Raw genomic sequence first — 25,821 nt, forward strand, 5'->3', positions numbered from 1 at the left:
GATTGAAACGTGAAAAGGATAAAAGATCATACACTTGAAAAAAGAATATATATACACAGTATATATACACGGTCACGTCGCCATGGGCGGGCCTTGGGGGTCCGTGCCCGCCCTGTCAGTCAGCCGTGCCCGCCCTAGCAAGATGACTCACCAACTATTCGTCCTATCAGTCACGTAAACTTGCGCCTTCTGTTTCAAGTAAAGCATGGCGTGCCAGCCAACCACATACCTCCTTTCAAGTTTGGCTGTGATTGACAACTAAGCGAGCCAATGACAATCAGGATCAGGAGGGATGGGGTGGGGTGGGGGGAGACGCTCGCTCTGCAGACGTGCCTTAGCCAAATCTACTTCCAGGTATTTGCCGGCTGGCGCTGGGACAAAGACTGAGCAGTGAGCACGTCGTGCCGCTTTAATGGAAGCCACCAAATGCCAAACCTAGATCCAGGATGACACAGTTGACATCAATGGTAATCCTGAGTCCACCGGTTACGTTTACAAGTGAGTGTCAAACTTTTATTTTAATTAGTCAAGCCACACAGCACGGATGAATTGTAGCAATACACAGTATGCTGTTAACAGACCCAAGCAGTCACACATACACAACAACAACTAAGGAGCATAAAATTATTTATCACTCAAGCAGTTACAGTACAATGTGAGTTGAATTCTCTTTTTTTTATTGCCAAGTTTGTTCATGTTGATGACTGTCAAGTTCTAATAAAAAAAAACAGCACTTTACACATCCTTTTTGGATTGATATTCTGCTTAGTTTTTCACTGAACCCATATGTTGTTTCTGTATATCATCGACATAACTCAACCTTATTTCTAAATCACTTTAAAACAGCCATTGCTGCATACAAAGTGCTGTGCATGGAATAGAAATTAGTCTTTTAGTAGACACAAGTAAAATAAAATAACACAAAATAAAATTAATTCGAGTAAATATAAGCAGATAAGTATACACGCAAATAAAATACTAAAAAAAAAAAAAATCTGTATAAGTATAGAAATAAAATAACAAAATACAGAAGGCACCATAAAAAAATAAAATGATGTGAAGTCTCATGCTGAGTCAAAGATCAAAGAATAGAGATGTCTGGCAAAAATGAAAGGAAATTTTGTCCATATCGTACAGCCCTAATCCAACACGCAAATGAAGGCAACTTGTAGCCAATTCCAGATAGAAGGGGCTGGGTTGCAGTCATTCATTCGGACATAATTGTTTACAGAAGTGACGAGTGGATTTGTTTCAAATGAACTTTTGAGTTGAATAAATGCAAAATGAACTACACATTTTTTTTTCAGTTTGTCTTTTAGATTTCAGAACGAACTGCCGCTTTTAAGTGACAGAAAATATATCTGAACACTTTTGCAGTTGTCACAATGCCGCTGTTCAACCTGATGAACATTAGATTTAGGTTGATAAAGTGTGCCCCCCCCAAAAAAGGTAATGCCCCCCCTACAATTTCTTTCTGGTGACGGGTCTGTATATACAGTATATGATAAAATAGGGAAGTCGCAAAGTCACTTTTGATACAGTCTCAAAAATACAATCCCGAATGTCCTGAATTTTCTGAATACAGTACTTGACTTGAATCATTTAAGAAATGTGGAAGGAGGCGAAGACAAAAGAGTATATCACAACATTTTATATTTTTGCTCCAGGGATTCCCTTACACACCTTTGACCTGTAATTTACAGACGCCTTCTTAAAATAATCGCCAAAGTCATTTTTTCAGACTTCTCAGGAAACACAATAAATTTGCATCATGAAGAGATGATCAAGGCAAAAAATAATAATTTTTGCTAAAACATTACTCAGGCAATTATTTTATTAAGAGGGTGGAGATATAAGCCATTTAAAAAAATGTATTACAGTACAGTGAATGTATTACAGTACAGTGTTGTTACAGTGTGCTCAACATGTATGAAACAATAGTGACAGGCCTCCTTAATGATAGTAATCCCCTTATTATTGAGAAGAAGAAGCATAGAATCATGCCTGGTTGGAGTGTGCATGTGTCTGATCTATATTCAGAGGCTAAAGATGCCACTCAAAAATGGGTATTGGCTGGTAAAATAAGATACGGACCAGAATTTGAGAAGAAGAAAGAAGCAAATGCTAAGTTTAAGTATGCGCTGCGCTTTATTAAGAAGAATGAACAGATGTTGAGAGCAAACTCTATGGCAGGAAACCTTGGGCAGAAAGACAGTATTGCTTTCTGGAAAGAAGTTAAAAGAATTAATAACAGTAATATACCGCAGTCGTCTAATATTGATGGGATTTCTGGAGATAAAAATATTGTGGAGTTATGGCGAAAGTATTACAGTAAGCTTTTTGACTGTGTTCAGAGTGCTGATTTTAATATATGTATGGCTGATGACAATAATGGCATGGTGATTAAGCCAGATGAAGTGTGCAATGCTATTGGAAAACTGGCATTGAATAAATCATGTGGTTCTGATCAAATAACAGCCGAACCCGACCTGAAGTATGCTAGTAAAAGAATATCGGTGCTGCTCTCTATGTGTTTTTCTGGCTTCCTATCACATGGAATATTGCCTGAATCTATGCTCTCCGTAATCCTGGTGCCAGTAATTAAAGATAAAACATGTAAAGTATCAAGTTCAGACAATTATAGACCAATAGCTCTTGCAAGTGTATTATCTAAAGTCTTAGAGCGAATTTTATTAGACAGACTTCAGGGATACATGAGTTGTGACAATCAATTTGGTTTTAAAAATGGACATAGCCCAGACTTATGTGTTTACACATTAAAAGATAGACATAACTCCACTGTATTTTTGTGCTTTTTAGATACATCTAAGGCTTTTGATCGCATCAACCATGGCAAACTTTTTATTAAACTGCAAGAGCGAGGGGTTCCTTCATACTTACTACGTATTATGTATTACTGGTATACAAAACAAACCATGCAAGTTAGATGGGGGACAACTGTCTCAACATGTTTTCCAGTGACAAATGGGGTAAGACAGGGGGGGATATTGTCACCAGTTCTGTTCAATTTGTATATGGATGAACTGTCAAAGAAATTACATGAATGCAAGACTGGATGTATGGTTGGAGATAGGCTCATTAATCATTTAATGTATGCTGATGACTTCGTAGTAGTGACACCTTATAGTGGTGGTTTACAGCAACTACTTAAAGTATGTGCTGACTATGGGGTGCAATATGACATCCAATATAAACCTATTAAAACTGTGGTAATGATGATTAAATCTAAGGCGGATCAAAAGCTAATATTTCCATCTTTCTATTTGTCCAAACAAGAACTTAAAGTTGTAACAAAGGTAAAATATTTGGGCCATGTGTTGAGGGATGACTTAAGTGATGATGATGATGTACTGAGACAGTGCAGAAAGATATGCCCAAGCAAATATGCTTGCGCGCAAATTTAGTCACTGTTCTGATGATGTTAAAATTGAACTCTTTAAAGCCTACTGTACTCCATTATATTCCCCACATCTATGGCGCAACTATAGCAAAGGGAAAATGACTAAGATCAAGGTTGCATATAATGATGCTTTAAGAATTCTGTTAAAATACCCTAGGTGGGAGAGTGCAAGTTTCTTGTTTGTTGCCTCAAATGTTCCAACATTTCATGCACTGTTAAGGAATTTTATCTATAAATTTATGTGTCGAATCAATAGATCTGGTAACGGAATTATAAAATTGATAAATGATCCTTTTTTAAGTGATTTTAGATACACTTCATTGTTCTGGAAATACTGGATACATGAACTGTAAGTTTTTTAAACCAAGGGCTATTTTACATGTGTGTTCTTATATTAGTGTGTTTTTTTGTATTTTGTTGTATTATTTGTTTGTTCTTAATGGACTTGAGTCTGTCAATAAGATACCCAAAGATATATCACGCTTTAGTGTCTTGGCTGGTCCACAACAATTCTAAACCACTCGAGTGTCTGATCGAAGAAAACTATATCACCCTTTTTAAAAGGTCAAATGTATAATATTTCCCCAGTACTCTATTTTTCTGACTTTCTCAGTCATGTGCACGAGGAATAACGATAATCCAATACACAGTCTCGAGGAGGGGAGGTCGCTGGCCAATTTACTGACCAAAAATGTTAAGGCAGGTCCTGGCCTAGGATCACGGTCTTCACAGTGGGGTCTGGCTCTTCGGCAGGCTTCTGAAGGCTGCTGGCTGAGAATGCCGCACACCTATTGTGGCGAGGGAAGAATACATTTACACACGCAGAAACACTTCCAACATGATTAAAACACACAAATCTTAATATTGTGGTACCTTGACTTACAAATTGAATTTGTTCCTTGACCACGCTCTTAAACCAATTTAATCACATATCCCAAAAAAATCCAATTGAAAGACACCATTTGTTTTTCTTACGCATTATTAATAAAGAATAAAGCAAAATAGCAATGAGTTGTGTAAAGACATAAAAGAGTATGTATGTAATGTCTTTCTGTGTAGACACTGATACTGTAGTTTTCGTCAGTTGGATGTGTGCCTTAAAGGGGTGTGGGCTAGTGAGGGACAATGAAGGGACACTGTATCTGAAGCTCGCTCCTAATCCAAATTTGGGCTCGCAACTCAAAGCAAAAATATCAGCAAAGTGATGACTTGTAAGTCAAGATAGACTGTACACAAATGAACTTGTATTTGACCTGGCAGAGACGGAACTGCTGACAGGGTTGGACCTTCGACTCGTGCCGGAGACAGGAGAAGATGGAAAGCGCAAATTGGCCTGAAAGAAGAAAGAACATTCTTGCATTGGCTGGCAATTTACATCCATTATTCACAACCTTTTTGAGTAAAGTCACATAAAAATCTCACGGCACATCCTGAAACAAAATTATTAAAAATAAGAATTATCAAAAGAGTGATGTTATTATGTTGGTCTTTTGTGTACAGCTTCAAATGCACATCTAGTAGAATAACATTTCTTTCTTGTGACTGCCCCTGTACATCACTGGCATAAATTGATGAAGAAGAAAATATCATTTGTAGTCAATAAATAATAGTCCTCAGCCCAAACAGGGTTTGGGATCACTGATCCACATCCTGTTATGATTCAAAATGTGATTTTGGTGCCAAACACATCAAATGGCGTTTTAAGAGCCCAACCTGCTGAAAGTATTGCACCAGCGCCGATTTGAGTTGCGGTCTGTACTTGGTGGCAGCAAGGAGCATATCGTTGATAGAATCATTAAAGTCCATTAATTGCCTGACTTCATTCTCCAAATCCTGTTTGGCTTGCAGTTGATTCTTTAAGGAATTGTTCACTTCCTAAGACCAAACAGGAAGAAAAGCCAAAAGAAAGGAAGCATGGTTAGGCTAGTACACCCTGGCACAATCCTGCTAGCGACAAATATATCCATCGTTTTTCAACATATAGGTGTGATTTGCAAAAAAAAAAAATTGCTGTCAAAGTCACTGACGTTTCTTTTCATTTTTCTTCACATCAGAAACAAGTGTCTTTGATCAAATCAGCCCATGATTGCGAAAGAATGGAAAAATCAAAAGCTTTTCTTCCCCCCTCTGAAGAATGGAGAGTCTGCTCCTTCATTTGGGGGTCTGTAAAGGTCCACCCAAATGCTCTAAAATGGCTGCAAATATAGGGATATCTGCTTTGAAAACAGCTTTCTGTGAATGAATTCATAACACTGGATGGTTCAAGTATTTTCTCTTAGCAAACCCTTTTTATTCTCTCTCTATCTTTTTTTTTTTTTTTTTTTTTTTTTTTTTTAAAACAACTATGGCTTGTGGTACCTGTACGTCCTCATGAAGCTTTTTAACTATTTCACTTTTGGACATCAGCATCTCCTCGGCCACCTTAAGCTGTTCTTCAAGCTTGAACTTTTCCTGATAATCTGGAGCTAACATGGAAACACAAATCTATAGTTAGAGCTGTTCTTTCATTTGTATTTCAGACACGAGAGTTGAGTTAAAAAAAATAACTAGAGATTGCAAACTATGTTATTGTACTCGTTCTAACAAAGAAAACGAGTAAGTACTATTATATTATAACGAGGAAGGAGATGGAAACCTCAGACCAAACACTCTAGATTGGTCAATAATTTGTAGAAATATCCACATATGTGGATTTACCATTTTGTGAACAAATACCAAATTCACCAAATTGTGACATAGGAGAGGTTTCATTCATGACACCATTCGCAAATTTTCACTGTAAAATTCACAATTTACAGATCTTTCACATCTCAACACTCGTATCATATTTCCCCATTGAAATGAATGGCAATGGTATTCATCTTTCAAAATCCCCCCAAAAATATCCACATTTTTGTAATTTAAAAACGTTTTGGAAACAGAAATATTCTATATATTAGTATTGCAGTTAAACACATATTTTACTTTAATGCACATTGTGCTGTTCCTTTCGGTATGCACACCTTGGACACCAGGGGGCAGTATAAAACAAACGATTAAATAGCGATTTTTATGAAGCCAGACACTCTTCAGTGAGATGCTGTAATATTAGTCAACCTTTGTAGAGGATAAAGGATATATGTCTTTAAGTACTGTTATATTATCTGTCTGCCACCGCTGAATTTGTAAGATTGAATGGCTGGAAGTGGGCTATTCAATATTCACACAATAAAGGATGTTACAAAAAGACAGGAAACTATTCTGGTGAATTATTGCGATTGATAAGAGTGTCACAGTCAGGTTTACATACTGGCTTCTTTGGCTTTGACCACGGTTGTGTGAAATCCTGTATTGCTGAGGTGGAATAACAGAGTTGTGTTCTCCAGAGCTTTATTTTCCTGCTCGGCCTTGCGGATTTTGTTATTTAGACACTTGCTCCGCTGCCTGAGTTCCGCTTTCTCTAGCGCAGCCTAGTGGAAGAGAGTCCCATTTTGGTGACAGCGCCCGACAAAATATTCCATATAGCATTATTGAACCTTTCGGATCATCTTACCCTCGCGATGTAGTGAGCCTGAGACTTGACTGGATCCTCGTCATCATCTTGGGCTGCCATTGTAAAGGTCACGACCTCGTAATTCTTCTTTGTGGCTTCGACCTTGTACAACTTCACATTCAGTTCCATACTAGGAAGTGACAGTTTAAAAAAAAAAAATAAAAAAATAAAAATAAAAAAAATAAAAGACATCAATATGTGGTCCCCAGTCATGATGCTTATAATGCTGGGGCCTGGGACATTGTTGAACTCAAGTGGGTTTTTTATTAACAGTGGCATTTTCAAGTGTGATGTCGTCCAGCCGCTAATTGTGTTTTTTGCCTTGAGGAAAAGGAAGAGCTGATTGTAGCGTCAGATGTGTAAGCATGTAAGATTTTTCTCCGGCTGGAAATGCAATCACGTGACAGTGGGCGAGCCTTCAGCCCATGCACCCAAAAATGGCCCCACGATCAGACTTTGGACACCCCTGATGTAAAGGAACTGTTTTTCATCATTTAGTCCTGTTCTTACCTGATTTTCTGTCTTTCCTGCTCCATGGTCTTCAGCTGCTGAGTGAGCATTTGACTGTAGACCCGGATCTCTTCTTGCCTCTCATGAATTGCTTTCTTCACATTCAGTTGTCTTTTCTCCAAGGACACCACACTGTTGGCTTTGTTGAACAGGAGATCCCTCTTACGCCACACTTCCAGCTTGGAGATGTTCTGCTCCACAATATGCTCCTGATGAAGGCACACGGGTCATCATTTAAAATGGATGCAGTTGATCCAATATTCAGAGACATACGATACTGCTTCAAAGTTTCAGGGTCACATCGACCGGAAATGTCACGGTTGCTATTATGTAACCTTAAGGCTGATTGCCATGGTTACAGCCTGACTCAGTTGTGTTCTGCCAAAAGATCGTCACTGAAACCTAATGGTTCGCTTTTCTACAACATAGAATTGGCAGTGTAAAAGTGGTAAAAGCGTAAATGTATTATCCACTACAAAAAAACAAACAAATGCAACACACAACCATGAATATCCGCTGGCAACAAAAGTAAGTATAACCCCAAGTGAAACTGTCCAAATTAGGCCTAATTAGCCATTTTCTGGTGCCATGTGACACATTTGTTTCTCGTTATCCTTCACACTCTTTCATGCCGGTCAGGGGAAGTTCAATATGACGTCCATGCATCGGTTACCTGTTTCTTAAGCCCGAGACTCTTCAGATCTTTCTCAATATTATTATTGATCAGCTTCAATTCTGCCACTTTGTTGTGCAGGTCTTTCTTCTGAGCTGCAGAAGCCTCCCGCTCATTCCTCAAATAGCGAATGTCCTCCTGTCCCAGACAAAAGAATATCCAGTAAGATGTGATTGTTTGTGCTGATTGTCATATACTACCGTGCACTGTCTGACCTCAGACTCCTTGATTTTGATGAGCATCTTACTGGATGTCTTCTTCCTCTCCTCAAGGGAACCGAGTAGCTTTGTGATCTTTACTTCCATCTCCAACTTTTCATTGGAATCACCAACAACACCTTGCAATCGTGATAGTTTTTTATCGAGTATGATCATCTGGGAGTCCTGATGCAGAAAAGTGGCATTAAAAAAAGTGAGAGAAAAGCAAACAGTCGGTATTTTGGTTTGTTGCCATGCTTACCTTTTCATTCATGATCATCATCTGCTTGACTAAGTACTCCTCCTGTTTCTTGAGCTGGCATTCCAACGTATTGATGGTGCATTTGCTCCGTAATAAATGTGCCATGTAATTCTTTTCCTTTTTCTCGAAGTCCTCCCCTTGCTGTTTGAAGCGGACAACCTCCTTGCTGCGTTCACGTAGTTGGATGTCCAGCTCCTGGTCAACAATATGGTGGCACGCTACACGGTGAGCAGTTAATAAAGCAGAGTGGTGCCATACCATAAGCAGGCTCATACTGTAACTCAAAACACTCCTCTCAAATCATCTTTCCCCATCAAAATGAATGGACGTGCCATAAATATGTTTCAGCCCCATTCCCAAAGGATGATTCTGTAAAACTAGCTTCTTACGCCATACATAATCCACAACTTCGCCCGGTCCTTTCATCTTTAATGCTCGCAACAGTAACAAGCAGAAGACTGCATATTCTCAAATCAAGTTCACCTCTGTGGATCCTTTTTCCTGCTAGATGCGGAAGAAGGTCTAATCTGTCCAAAATGGTTCCTAAACTTAAACTGTTTGTGGCCCTGCCTAGCCCGTGTGACAACGTATGACTCCATGGTCTTAACTGCTTTAAATTGGTGCAGATAGATATGAAATTGCAGAGCCACGAAAAAGGTCACAGCGACACAACGGCCTTGCTCAAGTCACTTAATCAATTACGCCAGAGGCCTAATCTAACAGACTTTAAGCTACGTTACCGTCAGTTTAACCAAACATGAATTTAGCTAGCCCACCTCTGATGATTACCAAGACTTGCCTTGATGTAGATTTACGAGTCACATTTTTTAAAAACCTTTTACAATGCCTTTATAGCTTTAAATAAATATACAGCATCCCACCTTGATGGCCTGTTGCTCTTCCTTGAGAAAATTTTCCATCTGGGCAGCTCTCTCCTTCTCACTCATGGCATTCTCAGTCACAGATTTTAGCTTCTCCTTAAGGGCAGCATTTTTGGCCGAGGTCTGATCCACTCTACAATAAACACAATATGTGGAACATTGTTTAGCAAAGCCCCACACTGCATTATGGGATAACACTGTTGCTGTTGAGCTGGACTGACTTTTCGTTGTTGTTCCGGACGTTTTCCTCCATCCTGCGTATGTGAGACTTCATCGAATACACATTGTAGGTTGTTCTATCCAATAAGGCTTTGCAACTTTTCAGCTGAAGATACATGATAATAAACATTGTTGATTTATACACAACAACAAAAAATCCATGATGACCATTCTCCCTCTCTACACCAGGGGGCCCCCACCACCCAATTTGGGTTACTTTTTTACCCAGCAATTAAGACTGTAGCAAACTGCACAAATGAATACACTATATTTAATAATCTGGTTCTACATTGAGTACACTTTATTAACATTTGTTACGTTATTGTCACATTATTAGATAAATATTGATTTTTTTAAACTACTCCAGATGATATGTGGCACATTTGAGTTGTTATATAGTCTTGACAGTCTGTGATTGCAATGTGTTAAGAATTAACTCAGGTAAGTCCCTACCAAAGACCGAGGTACCAAATGCACGGGCCACCATCACCACTGATTTCCCACATTACCTCATCTTGCATTATGACATAATTCCTCTCCTGCTCCTTGAAGGTCAGTCGCAGTTTTGCGGTCTGTCGATGGGTTGCGGCCAATTTCTTCTCTTTATGTTTGTTGTCGTTTATCTGCGAGTCCTGCAAGCTTCTCATTTCCATCAAAGTGACGTTCCTTTCCCTGATGAACTGGTTGGTCTCAGCCAGTTTCTAGACCGATGAAGGGATTAGTGAGTTAGTTATGTGGGTGTGTTCACATTGTGTTGGTGGTGTGTTGATATTATTCAATGCAGTGACCACCCATTATATCACAGCATGTAGAAGGGATATCGTGCATTCTTAACTAAAAACAAGCAATTATTTACATATTTTTTTTTATATATATATTTTATGCTTTCCTATGTGTGTGTTTAAATACATTTATAATGTGTTTAAAAAGTATAATTTATTAAGTTTATATATTTTTAACCCTTACTGTTCAGGTCAAATTTGACAAGACAAGAAATAGTCTAAAATGTAATTCTAATTTGACGACTTCTCCTATATTGACCAAAAATACACAAAAATGAAAATATTTTTAAAATGTAATTCTTTTGAACAGGTACAAAGGTGAGATACAGGTCAAATTGAATTTGTCTATAAAAACGGATTTCAGATATATTACTGTGTGTGAAATCAAGGAAATGGTGTTAATACTGGGATTTCTTTTTTTTTTAACTGTGAAACTGTACATGCCATGCATGAATGTGTGTATATTTGATGGGATAGAGGTAAAAGTGTTCAAGAGACAGGTTGAAAAAGTTCAGAGAACTGTCTGATTGATGTTTTTATTAGGGATGTTCGGTATTACTTTTTCAGACCGATACTAGTGCAAGTACTCAAGTCTTAGTAGACACTGATACAGACACCACTTTTGATACATAAACAGCCAAAACAAAAAACAAAAAAAAACACTGAGAGATCATTTTAAACAAAGACCTCGATATCTCATAATAGCAATTTTTAATAGCATTGTTTCAATTCTTCTAATTTCTAGTTCCTGACCGTAAAACAGCTACAAGAGGGCAGCAGTCACAATAACCAATACCTTGAAATTAACCTGATACCGGTACTTAGTATTGGTAACCGCCCATCCCTACTTTTTATCCAAAATTGAGTGGCATGGACCATATAAAACACTCTTTTCCTTTTCTCTGAAACATTAAGGATTAATTATCAATTTATTAATGTTAGACGGGCTATAAATAGATCTGTAGTCCATAATTTCATATTATCAATATATAATATATAATATAATATAATTAATAATAAATTAATAAATAATATAATTATTATGAGGGTATACTTGGTCTGGGTCAAAATGGACTCAGAAAATACTTAGTACGTATGGAAAATGAACAGATTGGCTAAAGTGTGTATGAGGGGTATGTTAAGGCTTAAACTATTTGTTTTATTGCAGTTTTTCATTGTTGGCAGGTTTAGAACGTAATTGCCACATGAACAAGATCAGTGTGTATATAGTCGTTTACCAGAGCACACTGATGCATTTCGCCATCTCTTTGCTTCATCTGTTGGATGGTGTTTTCCCACTGGTGGATGATCTGCTCAGTTTCCACGTGAGCCTGCTGTAATTTCTCGGTTGTCTTTTCTAAAGAAACCTGAGAAGAAACACAATGCGGAAGGTCATCAATTGTATCTTTCCTTTCCATTTCTGTCTTCTGTATGCTTCTTGCGTTCAGTACCTGAGCTGATATAGTCTCCGTCATTTCCTTGTCAAGTGCTTTGTGGTTTTTACTGCCCTCCGCTGTCGTCCTCTCAATGGCTAAATTGAGTGACTGTGTGGCACAGACGATACCATTTGAGTGGAGGATGATCAGAAATGAAGAAACGTGACATGCCCATTTAGAATTACCTTGATCCTCTGTTCGTCCTGATGTGAATATTTCATGATGGTCATCGTGTCCTCATCTTTTATGGCCGACTCCTCCAAAAAAGAAGTCAAGGCCTCTTGGTCCCATTTCATTTGCATACGAAACTGCTCCAGCTTCTGTTTAGCCTTTAAGATGTTGCTCTAAGCATGTGGACAAAAGGTTAGTCATCACATTTTGGCAATTTTATTGGGACCTTTCAAATGAAAATAAATAACATATGGCTTGTTATTCACCTCAAAATATTGTGCCTTTTCAGCCAAACTCTGAAGTTCATTTTCCATCTTAATTTTGTCTTGTCCCAGACGGCCCATTTCTCTCTCTGCGATGGCGGTCATGTCTTTCTCCGAGTCCACTTCTCTGACTTTGGCCTTGCACAGAGCCTTTGCACAACAATCTTACCAAGTTATTATTCAGCCAATTCCCCCAAAGACAAATAGTTTATAGACTCAAAACAATCCAACCTACCTCTGTGATTTCCAGCTCCTTTCTGGCCTTGGTCAGGCAATCATTTCCTAATTGCCTTTTTTCTTCATTAGTCTCACGTTTGTTTCTCAGTTGCACAAGTTCCCTCTTTATATCACATATCTGTAGGATCAGAGAACAAACATTGTGTCAGAGGATTAGCAACACATTGCTTCGATGCCGCTGTTCAGTATTTCCAGACAAAATGGAAATAAATCACAAAATAATGTTACTGTAACATTACAACAATTTCTTGAAAATAGACAATTTTCTCTTTCTTTTTTTTTTAAAGGGACAGTGCGTAGAAAATTTTTGCCATCTTGAAAATGGGCCATTTAGTGGTGAACTAATAGAATGCAATGACCTAAGTTGGAAGCATGTGCATTTTGAAGCACACACACAACACTGCCTCAGAGAGACCACATTTGGCAAGCCTACCACCAATTTCTACGTTCACTAAGTACGTCTTCTTTGGGTATCCATGGTGAGGCGTGACTAATGTAATTAGCAATTACTAATATATATATATATATATATATATATATATATATATATATATATATATATATATATATATATATATATATCTGCGATTGGTTGGCAACCAGTCCAGGGTGTCCCCCGCCTACTGCCCAGAGCCAGCTGAGATAGGCGCCAGCAGCCCCCGCGACCCTTGTGAGGAATAAGCGGTCAAGAAAATGGATGGATGGATATATATATATATATATATATATATATATATATATATATATATATATATATATATTAAACGTACCTTGATGTGCTACTATGCAAAAAAAAAAAATGTTTTATTGAAATAGTGTTTTTTTTTAATGAACATTGAAAGGTTAAAGATGGCATGTAGGGGTTTACGTGTATTTATGCTGATTGGTGCTATGATTATGATCAACATTACTTCTCTGCAAGGTTAAAATAAAGTCTACACGCCCCTATACAAATTTCAGCTTTTTGTTATAAAAAAAAAAAAAAGAGAGAGAGATTAACGTAAAGGATTTTAAAACATTTCCCACCATTGATATAACCTATAACACGTACAACTCAACTGAAAAGGTTTGAGAGGGGTAAGTACAAATAAATACTTGAGGGAATGTGGTTGCATAAGTGTGCACACCCTCTTAAAACCAGGGATGATGATGTGTTGAGAATTTAACAATCATATTCAAAATCATGTTAAATGTCAGTGCACACCTACCACCATTTAAAATGCCCGATTAACCCCAAATAAGTATATTCCTTTGCTTTTTTTTGCTTCCTAGCAGAATCTTGAAAGTTTTGTGCTACCAGTGACTGCTATTTGGAACTGTTCAAAATTCCCTCCACCTTGACTGAGGCCCCAATTCCCTCTTAAGAAAACCAGCATTTCTTTTTCAATTGAGTTACACTGATAATAGATCACATTAATGGTGGGAAAATGTTTGAAATGATTCATTTAAAAAAAATAAAAATAAAAAAATAAAAAAGACACCTGCTCCACTTGTGCAGTGAATATAAAGCATTTATTTAACTTACCAGTGGTAGTGAGAAATAAATCAGGAGCATACTCACCTGGGTTATTAAAGCCTTGTTTTCAGTGTTGACTACTGGGAGGGCATAGTGCTGCTCCCAGCCAGTCTCTGATAAAATTCTCGCTGCAAACATGGCCATGTTTAGTTACTGCAAGGTAAGTTTCTGTGCTGAAAGGGATTTCTTTTGTTGGCTGGTGTGAGCGCAGTGTTCAGTGAAAAGTGCAAGTGAATATGAATGGCTCATCACATCAAAACCAAAAGTATTCCCCATTGGAGTGATCGAGTGTATGACATCGTGAGTTGGTGTCGTAGTCACAACCACTCTGATCATGTCAACACAGGGGATGCCATCATTGAAAGGCAACAGTCGCGGGGCGAGCTTTATGACACGATATGGTAGAAGCCTCACCTAGCTACACTGTGAACTACGTCTCTTGTCACCTAGCAACTAGGACAGGTGATTGGAGGGAGGGCAAAGTATTGTATTCACATTCTATACTTTAGCAGGAGGACAGGTACTTGTGTAAAAAAGAAATCTCTGGTAAAAGTACAGGTATTGATGCAACTCCTATACTTGAGTATAAGTTCAAATGTTACAGATTCTGAAATGTGCTTAAGTAAAAAGTGAAAATGGCATCACATAATTCTATCATTGTTGCATCAATAAGGTCTGTTTTGATTGTTTTCTAGAACACAGGTGGATACAAGGTACACACGCCTGCCAAAAATGACAGTTTTATTATTATTTTTAAAAGTTAAGACCGAGATCAATCATTTCAATAAATGTTTTCACCACTAATGTGACCTATAACCCGTGCAAATCAATTGAATAAAACCGTAATACTTTCAAGAGAAGTATAAACAGCGGAGCTAATATTCGGTAAACTGTGCCCTTAACTAGATGTGACTGTTCTGAATGAACCAATCACATTCAAACTACTGTTAAATGGAAGTCAGCACACAACTTCCACCATTTCGAGTTGCTATGATTAACACCAACTAAAGTTTAGTTGCTCTACAGCCATTATCTTTTTTTATCTACTCTCTCTTCATATCGTTTTGTTGTTGTTGTTTTTTAATTCACTGGACAGATGGACAGAGTTACACGTCATAGACACAATTAAGTGTGGACACAATCTTGAAATAATTTCTCTTGGTCTCATTTTTTTTTAGTTTCGCAAAAACCTGTCAATACATCTTTGTTCTAAAACAATACAAACACATTTCTTGAAGAAAAAAAAATGACTTCATTTTTATAACATCGCTTGTTTTGTACCAACTTGTTTTCCTCTTGAAAATATGAATTTGCTATTCTTACATTGACTTTTTTTCTTAAAAACAGCACTTTTTAATTCCTAAGACATTTAGGGAAACAGTTTTGTATATTGGCATGAGGAGGTCTCCCCTCTAAAGGATCATTGGACCCAAATGTTCTTGTCCTAGCATAGCTATAGTACCACAAATACAAATCTCAGTTTGATGCAATGCAGTTCTACAGCGACACAAATGAACTCAACAAAATATTGCGATACTAAATTTATAATTTTAACAATATTTATATTTTATCTGTAACTTGCAGTGTATAACAGCATTATAAAAACAATACCTTTGCATGGGTGTAATGTTTTGAACAGCAAACATACAACACAGTGATTCTAAATCATTCTCCATTTAAATACGCCCTCCCCAGGATTGAGGAAGTATAAAGCGTCCAAAGGTTGACCTCGTTTAACCCTGAAAACAAAACACCATATTCCTCACACAGAGTCTGCTGAGAACAGCTTGGAAGCACACAGAGCTGGCAACTTTAACCAAAGTGAAACATTTATTTTATATTCAAAGAAACAGCATTGATCTGGTAAAAACTGTGATTATTGTTCATATGGAATAGTCACAGAGGTATCATAAAGCAAATATCTGTATGCCACTCAGAAGTCAAATTAAAAAATCATTTAAAGTGAAAGTCAAGCTTAAACATTTTCTTGACAATAATGTTATATGTGACCTCACTAGTCTAAACATGACATTCTGATTAGTATTACGTTTGTGGAATATGAGTTATGAAGCAAAATCCAGCCGTTTTTATCCATCTCGGGGTGGCCATTTTGCCACTTGCTGTCAATTGAAGATCACATCACAGTTGTTCAGGGCTCAGACAATGACCAATCACAGCTCACCTGTTTGCTGAAGCTGAGCTATGATTGGTTGTTACCTGACACCTGAGCAACAGTGATGTCATCTTTAGTCGACAGCAAGTGGCAAAATGGCCGCCCCCGGAGATGGATAAAAAGGCATGGATTTTGCTGCGTAACTCATATTCTACTAACGCAATACTAAACAGAATACCATATTTAGACTAGTGGGGCTGCATAAAACACATTAATGTCAAGAATTTTGGGGAGGCTGACTTCCCCTTTAAGAATGTTAACATTACAGTTCAAGAGTGTGTGTTGACATGTGAACAGAGCCCAAACACATCCAAAAGCTGACATGGTGCCTCTCCTTGCTTGGTTGTGGCAGCTCCAAAAATCCCAATACTGTAGTTAAAAGCGCCCAAACCACCACAAGTTCACCAACAAAGTGATATGCATTACCTTTGTATCTGTATTGTACATACACAAAGACATCCACACACATGTATATATAAAGTCTCTGCTGTGTAAAAGTTTTCAGTCCTGAGGATTGAAAAGGCAACGTAGTTGTCAGCTCAGTGTGGGCCATGTGTTCCTTTCTCTTGTTTGCGTGGGCTGTTAAGAAGAGTTTAAACTGCAGTACTTGTGGTCCCGATGTGCGGTCGTGCAAACTCCACAAAGTCATCAATGAGTACAGGCCATGCTCCTGATGGAGGGGAAATATTCAAGCAGTGAGGGCAGGATGGTTCTCGGTGACAATGAAAATAGGTGATGTAGATGCCTTTTTTTTTTTTTTTTTTTTTTTTTTTTAAATAAAACCTTTTGCGGCAAACGTTACTGTATACTACTTTTTGTAGTAGTTTTTACACTGCGCCTATCACTTATTCACTGCATATTTTAGTCTGGTTTTACTTTTTTTTTTTTTTTTTTGGGAAACTTGGTAGCTCCACCCCAACGTCCTTGTACAGCGGTACCTCATTGCGAGTAACAGGACTTTTGAGTTTGTCCATATTTTATCCTGCGTTATGAACACTAACTATGGCTTAAAAAAAAGGCCAAGTACTTGCATTAATCAATTCATTGCATTTACAATAGGAGTTCATAGACGGAAGTGTACGTGAGATTACGCTCTGAGTGAGCGCTTACAGGGAGGAAGATGACATTCATTCAGTCAGTGATAAAAACGAAAACATTGGTATGATCCTTTTGATATTTTCGGAGATGGATGTGGGCATACGTAGAGGGGGCCGTATTCTGGGCGACATGTCTTGGAGCCAGTCTGTATGTGTCGGAGCGTTTTTACATCCTGGCCTGTATTTCTTAAGCTCTGAAAAACAACTAATATCACTACTGCTTAGCTACCAGCCATCAAAATCAGCATGCCGTCGGGGTGGAACTGTTTTTGAAAACCACCCAAATGGTCAGTTTGACTATTTCAGTTCAGTTTGCATGCCCTACGAGTCAATGTAGTATATACCAAACAGAACTGAAAACCTTATTGTGGATTTTGTGAACCATTCCACCCTTAAAGTGCTGTAGAATATGTCTGTTGTTTACATTATACTTCCTCTGGTGACCAAGGTGCCCGCAACAGAATGACAAGCACAATATCCAATGAATTATCATGATACACAAACAAAATTACTGTATTCACATTCTATTTAATTATATTATGACTGTATATTTTTATGTGATGTGCGATGCTGTAAATTGCTACATTTGTTATGAAAAAACAAAACAAAAAAAAAACACTGTAAAATTGTTTGCTCTATTCTGGAACACTGAAACGGGTTCATATCATTTCCCTTTGTCTCAAAGAAAAAAATGATTTGCGACCTGAAAATTTTTGAGTGAGCAGTGTGGTCACAGAATCCATCCAACTTGTAAGTCAAGGCACCACTATATCTGCGCTATACAATGAAATAATAATAATAATAATAATAATAATAATAATAATAATAATAATAATAATAATAATAAAAGACTTCCAATTCTACCTGCACTACAGAGATTTCCCAATTCCACATTTTCACTTCAAAATTACAAGTCAGTACGAACCTTCCTCGTCATAATTGGACATGTCATCTGTGATCATAGTGCTGAAATCTAGCAGCAGGTTCCAAGTGTCCTTGGGTATTGATCTTTTGTGGTTCTCCTGCAATATAAAATCATGCTGTCAAGTCGACGCGATTGGTGGCAAGACTTCCCATGTGAATTTAGTAGGACTTCTTTGAAATTACAGGAATATGGAGATATTTCATATTTTGACTGGATATGCACTGCCGATCCAAATGCCCAGTCCGGTTGAATGCCTTTATCTGATTTTCTTGACCTTGTATTTCTATGTACATTTCAAGTGATATACACTACTCACAAAAAGTCCCCCCACCACCAAAAAATAAAAACAATAAAATAAAAAAAAATATTTTGTAGTAATTTGCAACAGATGAAGACACAAATATGACATTATTTTTTGTAGTTAGCAATAACTTGACTTTTTGAACAATTTCCTTCAAAATCCTTGTGAAGGAAGATTGGAAAACTGCATCATGGGAGAGCAGGTAGTATACTTACAACTAAAAATGTTTTCCATAGGTTAAGGAACTTGAATCTTCCATCCAATACTAAATTCCAATAAGCAATAGCCATTTCTAAATCTAGAAGAATAAAACAAAAGGCAAAATATGTTGAAAATAGACATTACTAGAACAGGGTTATATTTCCTTCGTTTGTTGTGTCACAGTATATTGTTACCTAAACCTTTCTGTCCAGGACTCTTCGCAAAATTAAATGTAAACTGGTAAAAGTCCTTAAATCTTCCTTGGTCTTTTAACTCCTGCTCCATCTTGGGTAGTTGAGCTTTTAGCTTGTCTATAGTGTCACATCTGAGGAAACAATACAGTCAATGCATATGATGCCACATGTCTCATACTTGATATGTTTGTACCACAATTGCACACAAATGAGGGAAGCCTAAAATAATCTGGCTCAGGCTCCCAACCCACTCTATACAAAACAAAACTTTATGGCAATTAAAGTGAAGCCAATGTGGCCAGAGTCTTTTTTTTTTCTTTTCTTTTTTTCCAAGTGTTGACTTACAGGGGAACCTGCTTACCGGGGAACCGCCGTATTTTTTTGCTTTGACTTGGGAGCAAAAATTTGACATACAAGTGCAATGGTGGAAATGAACGCAACTCACTTTACAAAATGAAGTAGTTTGGCAGCAAACGAACAATTCCTCAAAAAAGCAAGTTTATTGCTAAATACTTTTTGAAAAGAGTTAATTGCCACTCCCAGTTGAAGTAATGAAGTTTACTGTCAAACTAAACATAGGGCAAAGAAATCTATCAAACACAAGAATTACAGATTGGTTACTCAAAACAACCACAGTACTTTGCCTTATACACGGGTTTACTAGCCTCATGCTAACAAATAATGCAAAATACCTTAGAAGGGTTAATTAAACTAGCATAAATGTTGCGGTATGTCAGATAACCCTTCAAGCAAAGTTTGTACATAAACAGTGACGCAAGACGTGGAGAATAGAGACAATATATCAGTCCTCACAGGCAAATATTCTTTATCCTCTGCAGAAAACTAATATGACAGCAGCTTATTAAGCAGTTGTGACCATCTTTTATTTATATATATATATATATATATATATATATATATATTTATTTTTTTTATTTTATTTTTTTTATTATTTTTTTTTAAAGCTAAGTATTTTGAGCTACATGCGTGGTAATGGAAAGTATGAACTCATAAATCCAGGTACAACTATCTGCATTCTTACCCTTGTTCTGTCATGCCGTTCATGAACTCCTGTTTCGAGAACTCGCACTGTGTTGCAGCCTTGAACTTCCAAGCGATGAGCAGAACACTTATACTGGCGGGGTCCAAACCGAGGTCGTCACAAAACTGCTGAATCCCTTCTATGCCGATCTTGTTGTCATCGTGTGGATCTGAGCCAACAGGTGAGGAAATGCTCAATGAAAATGATTACATTCATTTTGGGACTGAACTGTGAGAGATCAACAATAGATGCTGCGGATCCATTTTCATTTCATTCATCCGAAAATGACTGAATGTTTATTCACTACATATAATGTATCATTGCTCATCTATATGAGCCAATGATGTATAGTAACAGGCAGGCCAATTTAATGCTCTTCCTACTACAGAATAAGAGACTAAGTATATTTAGGAATCATTTCAGATGAGCCCATCATTCATACAATACATTTTGTAACATTTTTGTTTGGTGGCACGCCGTCGTATTTTTCTAATGTAAAATCTGTGCTGTGGTCAACAAAGGTCGGAAAACACTTGTAGTGATACATCTTTCTTCCAGCCCACAACACGATCAAATTCATACTATATATTTTTAAAAGTCATACCTCTATATCTGTTGTAGAGTTGCTCAAGCTTCTTCTTGTCTAAAGCGCCTTTTAAACTGGAAATATAGAGCTCTGGATTTTGGAAATACTTGTCTGTGGCCACCTCTAATTTCCAGTCATGTTGTGACAAACAGACTAGTGCCGTCCTTTCGTTGGATTGCGTGAAAATCATGAACTGGCGAATTTTATCCTTCTGTGAGGACTTCAGTTTGTTCTGCAAAAAAGAAATGAACAACAAAATGTCAAGATAAACTGTAGCAGGCAGCCACAATTATATTCTTATGTATTGGTGGAAAAAAACAAACTACAAATACAATGCTACCTAAATAATTTTATATCATTCTGGGTACAAGCACTATGAATATATATTGAAGAGTTTTGTTTTTTTTCAAGTTACAAGTCATCACGTGGTCATTTTTTTTTTTTTTTTTAACAACAGCATCAGACATGCCGCCACTCAAGTGAAGTGGGGGGAAAAAAATGAGTTAGTAGGGTATTGTAATGCCCTCACATGAGGGCAAGGAGAGCCACAGTGACCTTGCACCTTCAACCAGTTAATGAACGTAACCCCGGGTTTACACCGGATGCGGTTGCGGTGCGTTCCGGCGACGCAAGCAATTAGATTCCATTCATTCGAATGGTGCAGTTTACACCGCTTGCGGGTGCGTTGCGTGTCGATTGCGTCTCAGCTGCGGCGTGCCACAGCCCTTCCGCAAGGATAGACCTATTTTCTATTTTTGCCGGACGCCGCAACGGTAGGCCTCCGGCAAATGGCAAGCTAGCACAAAACACATCGAGCGGGACAGGAAGACCGACGCAGTTTCAAAATAAATTTCCGGTTACCTTTCAAGATAAAACACTCGCCAGCTCCTATTTCGCAAGCATGCTAGCAAAACGTGATGTGGGCGTAGACGGGCTTGGAGTTAACGTGCGAGGTGCTCATTCACGGTTTAGACACCAGCGAACATGGACGAGGAGAGGTTTATATTGGAGGTAGAAAGCCACAAAATAATAAAAGTCCACCTCTCTTTCTGCTTCTCTGTTGAGCACAGACTTTCTGTGTGTTTGTTGTTGTTTTTAATGCCACATGATCGCGCGCGGTCACGCGAGACACGGCGGGAAGTGGTCGGCGACGGAGCTGCCGGACCGCAGCTGTGCGGAGCCGGTGTGGATTGGCCAAAAAATTGACCCGTCCGGAGCACGCAGTCAAGACGCACCGCACCGCAGTGCACACGCAACCGGTGTAAACCCGGGGTAAGAAACAACTGCTCTAGTGTAAACATAAGTCAGTAGCCAGGTTTACACTGAGTCTTTTTTGGCATTCTGACTGAAATCATTCCGACCGAAGATGTCTGGTCAACTGTTTACATGACGTGATCTATTCCGATCTACCGTTTATATGCGTTAATAACATTAAGCAAAACAGCCATTTTACAGCCCTGTGACACACATCAATCAATCACATCACAGATCAATGATTGTTTGTTTATTAAACATATAAACATATTAAAGAGTTAGTTCGAATTTTTTGACATGAATCTCTATTTCATCCTCACCTCCAGTGTGTGCGATCAGCGTTCTGTGACAGTTCTGGTCCGGTGTTGGACGAGAGGAAAATAGTGCAGCAAGTTGGCTGGGGTCACGGAAATAAAGCGTTTTTCTTCTAAAAACAATTTGTGTTCAAAAGAGTGATATATTTGCATCACAATACTGGGTTGGGTTCAATATATCGATATCGTATCGATACGCCTTTTCATATCTCAATATCGATACATAAAACCATGTATTGATATATCGACTACGCCCCCAACACACACGCTCACATGACACATCCAACAAACACAAACTGCTTCCGAGCCCGTGTTACTTACACAGAGGAAGCCAGTATCGATAATCTCCCCACTCACATCCTCCCCTCAACTACCACTGAAACATTTGCACAAAAACAACAATGTGAATGTTGTGAGTAGGGGTGTGAATTGCCTAGTACCTGACGATTCGATTCGTATCACGATTCACAGGTCACGATTCGATTCGATACCGATTAATCCCGATACGAATTTACAAGTCGATTGTTGCGATTTTTTTTCATTCAAATTTAGAAAATACTAATCAGTAAGCTTGTAGAGTGTAAGATTTATATGAAAATGTATTATTTATTTATCTGAAATTTCAGTCTTATACAGGTTGTAATCTGTTTCATGTTTGAACAGCATTAAAATAAAATATTAAGGCTTAATGTTCCGTTCATATAACATTCTTCCATGCTCAAGGTGTGAATCCTAAAAAAAAAAAAAAAAATTAAAAAAAAAAAATCAAAAAAAAAATCGATTCTGCCGATTATTGAATCGATTCGAGAATCGCGCGATGTAGTATCGCGATATATCGCCGAATCGATTTTTTTTTAACACCCCTAGTTGTGAGTGTCAATGTTTTTTTTTGTCACTTTTTTTACACAGCCTGTACTGTGGTTGTAATTGATTTAAATAATTATTTGTTGTTTTTATAAGGCCATGTTAAATAAAATAGAGTATTAATGTAACTGTAATGGATTAAATTCTTAATGTCAATATTCATATTTTTACTAATGCATTAAATTACAGCAAGAAGTTTCTACAATTTGCAGCACTGGTACTTTTGACTTTCTAAAATAGGTGCTGCATTAATTCCTCAAATAAATCGAAAATCGTTGTGAATCGCGAATCGAATCAAACCGGGCCCTTGTGAATCGAATCGATCCTGGAAATCTGAATCGATACCCAGCCCTATTCGTATCACTGTGCGGAGCCCTGTCGACAGCTGACCGACGCGCTGCAGACAGCTGATAGTTGCGCCTTCCGGCTTCGAAAAGACAAATAACTTGTAGATTAGTGCGCGTCTATCAGCTGCATGCGGGGCGCCGCACAGTGATATGAATGAACAGAAAAATAGTGCCCTGGCGGTAATGGCGTCTGACTTTTTCAGAAAGGAGTATTGTGATGAAAATGTATCACTCTTTTGAACACAAATTGTTTTTAGAAGAAAAACGCTTTATTTCCGTGACCCCAGCCAGCTTGCTGAACTATTTTCCTCTCGTCCAACACCGGACCAAAACTCGTGTCACAGAACGCTGTCAGAGGTAAGTCAGTGCTGATCGCACACACTGGAGGTGAGGATGAAATAGAGATTCATGTCAAAAAATCCGAACTATCTCTTTAAGTAATATAAAAATAAACTGACTAAAATGTAAAACAAAAACAAAAACTACTTACTTTACTTAACAAAACATGTTCCCATAACATTTAAAATAAATAAGAAACATACGATCATTAATGACAATTTACAGGTTCAAAGGGAGTAGGAAGAAGTTGAAAACTTATCTAGTCCTACCCCTTATTCTTTGTATCTTTTAACTTATTTCATTAATAATACAATAGGTTACATTTCAATGAAAGAAAATGTGTAATCCTGCTCATACTGTATAGCGTATGAACGTATAGCGTATTCATAGGAATACACAATAATACATCCACATACTCACATATACAATTTTCATTACACTTGTACTAATACATCAAGAAAAAAAATACATTACTGCAATTGCACTAACTCGTCTGATTTAAATAATGCTCTTGAACTTTGCTTTTAAATATTTATTTAAACGCAGCAAGTGACTTGCATCTTTTCAGCTCAATACCAAAATTTTTCCACAAATTTACACCTCTTACAGAAACACACCTTTGCTTAATATTTCTTCATATTTTGGGTTTTTTGTAGACACCTGTACCCCTTACCTGTACTCCATCTAATTTCAAATAGCTTCTGAGTACTGTGGCAGAGTAGATTGTTGTGTACTTTGTACATTATTTGTACTGTTTTAAACTCAACCAAGTCATAAAATTTCATTGTGTTTAGTTTAATAAACAGTGAATGTGTTGGTTCTCTATATTTTGATCGATTAATAATTCTTATGGCTCATTTTTGCAGTTTGAAAACAGGATCAATTTGTTTTATATGCGCTTCCACAGATTTCCGCACAAGTCAAATATGGTAATAATAATGAACAGTTAATGTGCATAATGACTTCTTATTCAGGACATCCTTAGTTTTAGAGAGTATCCCTATGATTTTTGATATTTTCCTTTGTAAACATCATGTGCTTGATCAAGATTGAGTTAATTCGTCTATTTATAAAGCACAGTAGATGTGATTGTTTTAACACTGTTAATAAAACAACTGCATGATTTAAAAACATGTTACAAGTAGTTAAAAACAAGTGCTCCTGTCACAGAAACGTTCTGGTAGAAGGCTGGCTTTATAAAGTGCGTGGACTGCACTTTTTAAATAATAGACTTACCTAGACACTATAAATAAACAAACAAATACATGAAATAAACATTTGTTTAATAAGAAAAGTAAAGCCTACCAACCTAAAATTGATCAAGCGTTCAGCCCTAGTAATATCCCCTTATAAAAGCCAGTTGATTTCTTTACATGCTCTTTCATTAGGTTTTTATATAAGACAGAGAGTACTAGTTTTCTTTATTAACGCAAGAAAATGTAGGTTTTTTGGGGGGGCTGACCGTAGTTTACATTTATGTCAATGAGAAATATTGATTTTGGTATACAAATAAGATGAGCTTGGTCACAGAATGAATTAAACTCGTATATCAACGCTCCATCAACACTCAAACAGAGGCACACATTTCACTTATTAGACGCCAGAACACTGTTTGACAGCTGTGACCAACTGATTATGTGCCGACTACAACTTGTTCGGGGAAGGAAACACCTCGCCAAAAGCCGGTAGACAACACTACAAGGGTGTCATTTGCCAACAGTGTGGAACTCTGATCTTTTGGCATCAAAACCCTTCAGCAGCTTCCTTGGCTAGCTAAATGGGTGAGTTAGCCTCATTACCTTCAGCTAGTTAGCGCTTGCTAACTAACCTAGTTGCGTATGAGGAGGACCCACACGGGCTGTTTAAGACAATTAAGTCGGTTTGTTAGTCAACAAATCTTACGCAGAGCATTACCGTGATTAATGATATTTACAGCAACACACCAAGGTAAAAAGTAACATTTTTTTTTTACCATGTTTGTCTTTGCTTGGCTCCCTTTCCTCCCATCCAGATGGCTAAAGCGTGTAAAGTTGTTACGGAAACAAGGTTCCGGTTGTGTTTTTCAAAATAAAATATATTTGTTT

At 37.6% G+C, this 25,821-nt stretch overlaps 2 protein-coding genes across 2 annotated transcripts; both read right to left on the minus strand.

The window, feature by feature from the left end:
- Nucleotides 1-660: 660 nt before the first annotated feature.
- On the minus strand, nt 661-14,368 carry LOC144005398 (coiled-coil domain-containing protein 39-like). Its single transcript, XM_077503534.1, has 19 exons — nt 14,146-14,368; nt 12,583-12,702; nt 12,351-12,497; nt 12,099-12,257; nt 11,929-12,021; nt 11,716-11,844; nt 10,205-10,396; nt 9,698-9,801; nt 9,477-9,609; nt 8,596-8,790; nt 8,352-8,519; nt 8,137-8,274; nt 7,464-7,672; nt 6,954-7,083; nt 6,711-6,870; nt 5,780-5,886; nt 5,135-5,296; nt 4,675-4,754; nt 661-4,209 (listed from the first exon to the last, which is right to left on the minus strand). Exons 1-19 carry the CDS (start codon nt 14,242-14,244, stop codon nt 4,116-4,118), a joined length of 2,619 nt encoding a protein of 872 aa, XP_077359660.1. The 5' UTR covers nt 14,245-14,368; the 3' UTR covers nt 661-4,115.
- A 2,020-nt stretch (nt 14,369-16,388) lies between these two features.
- Nucleotides 16,389-25,814, minus strand: dcun1d1 (DCN1, defective in cullin neddylation 1, domain containing 1 (S. cerevisiae)). The gene is made up of 7 exons (XM_077503562.1): nt 25,710-25,814; nt 20,638-20,851; nt 20,034-20,202; nt 18,992-19,122; nt 18,812-18,894; nt 18,296-18,392; nt 16,389-16,943 (listed from the first exon to the last, which is right to left on the minus strand). Exons 1-7 carry the CDS (start codon nt 25,710-25,712, stop codon nt 16,867-16,869), a joined length of 774 nt encoding a protein of 257 aa, XP_077359688.1. The 5' UTR covers nt 25,713-25,814; the 3' UTR covers nt 16,389-16,866.
- Between the last annotated feature and the right edge of the window lie 7 nt (nt 25,815-25,821).

Source organism: Festucalex cinctus, chromosome 1 (assembly GCF_051991245.1).
Source record: "Festucalex cinctus isolate MCC-2025b chromosome 1, RoL_Fcin_1.0, whole genome shotgun sequence".
Lineage (NCBI taxonomy): Eukaryota > Metazoa > Chordata > Actinopteri > Syngnathiformes > Syngnathidae > Festucalex > Festucalex cinctus.

What these genes read in the sequence shown, in the direction of transcription:
- LOC144005398 (XM_077503534.1), bottom strand. Translation starts at nt 14,244, where the DNA reads ATGGCCATGTTTGCAGCGAGAATTTTATCAGAGACTGGCTGGGAGCAG. An exon ending in AAGAGCAACAGGCCATCAAG is followed by an intron (nt 8,791 to 9,476) that starts GTGGGATGCTGT and finishes ATTGTTGACCAG; the next exon opens with GAGCTGGACATCCAACTACG. An exon ending in GTCTCGGGCTTAAGAAACAG is followed by an intron (nt 7,673 to 8,136) that starts GTAACCGATGCA and finishes TGCCTTCATCAG; the next exon opens with GAGCATATTGTGGAGCAGAA.
- dcun1d1 (XM_077503562.1), bottom strand. An exon ending in ACTCTACAACAGATATAGAG is followed by an intron (nt 20,203 to 20,637) that starts GTATGACTTTTA and finishes CTGTTGGCTCAG; the next exon opens with ATCCACACGATGACAACAAG. An exon ending in AACGGCATGACAGAACAAGG is followed by an intron (nt 19,123 to 20,033) that starts GTAAGAATGCAG and finishes TTGTTTCCTCAG; the next exon opens with ATGTGACACTATAGACAAGC.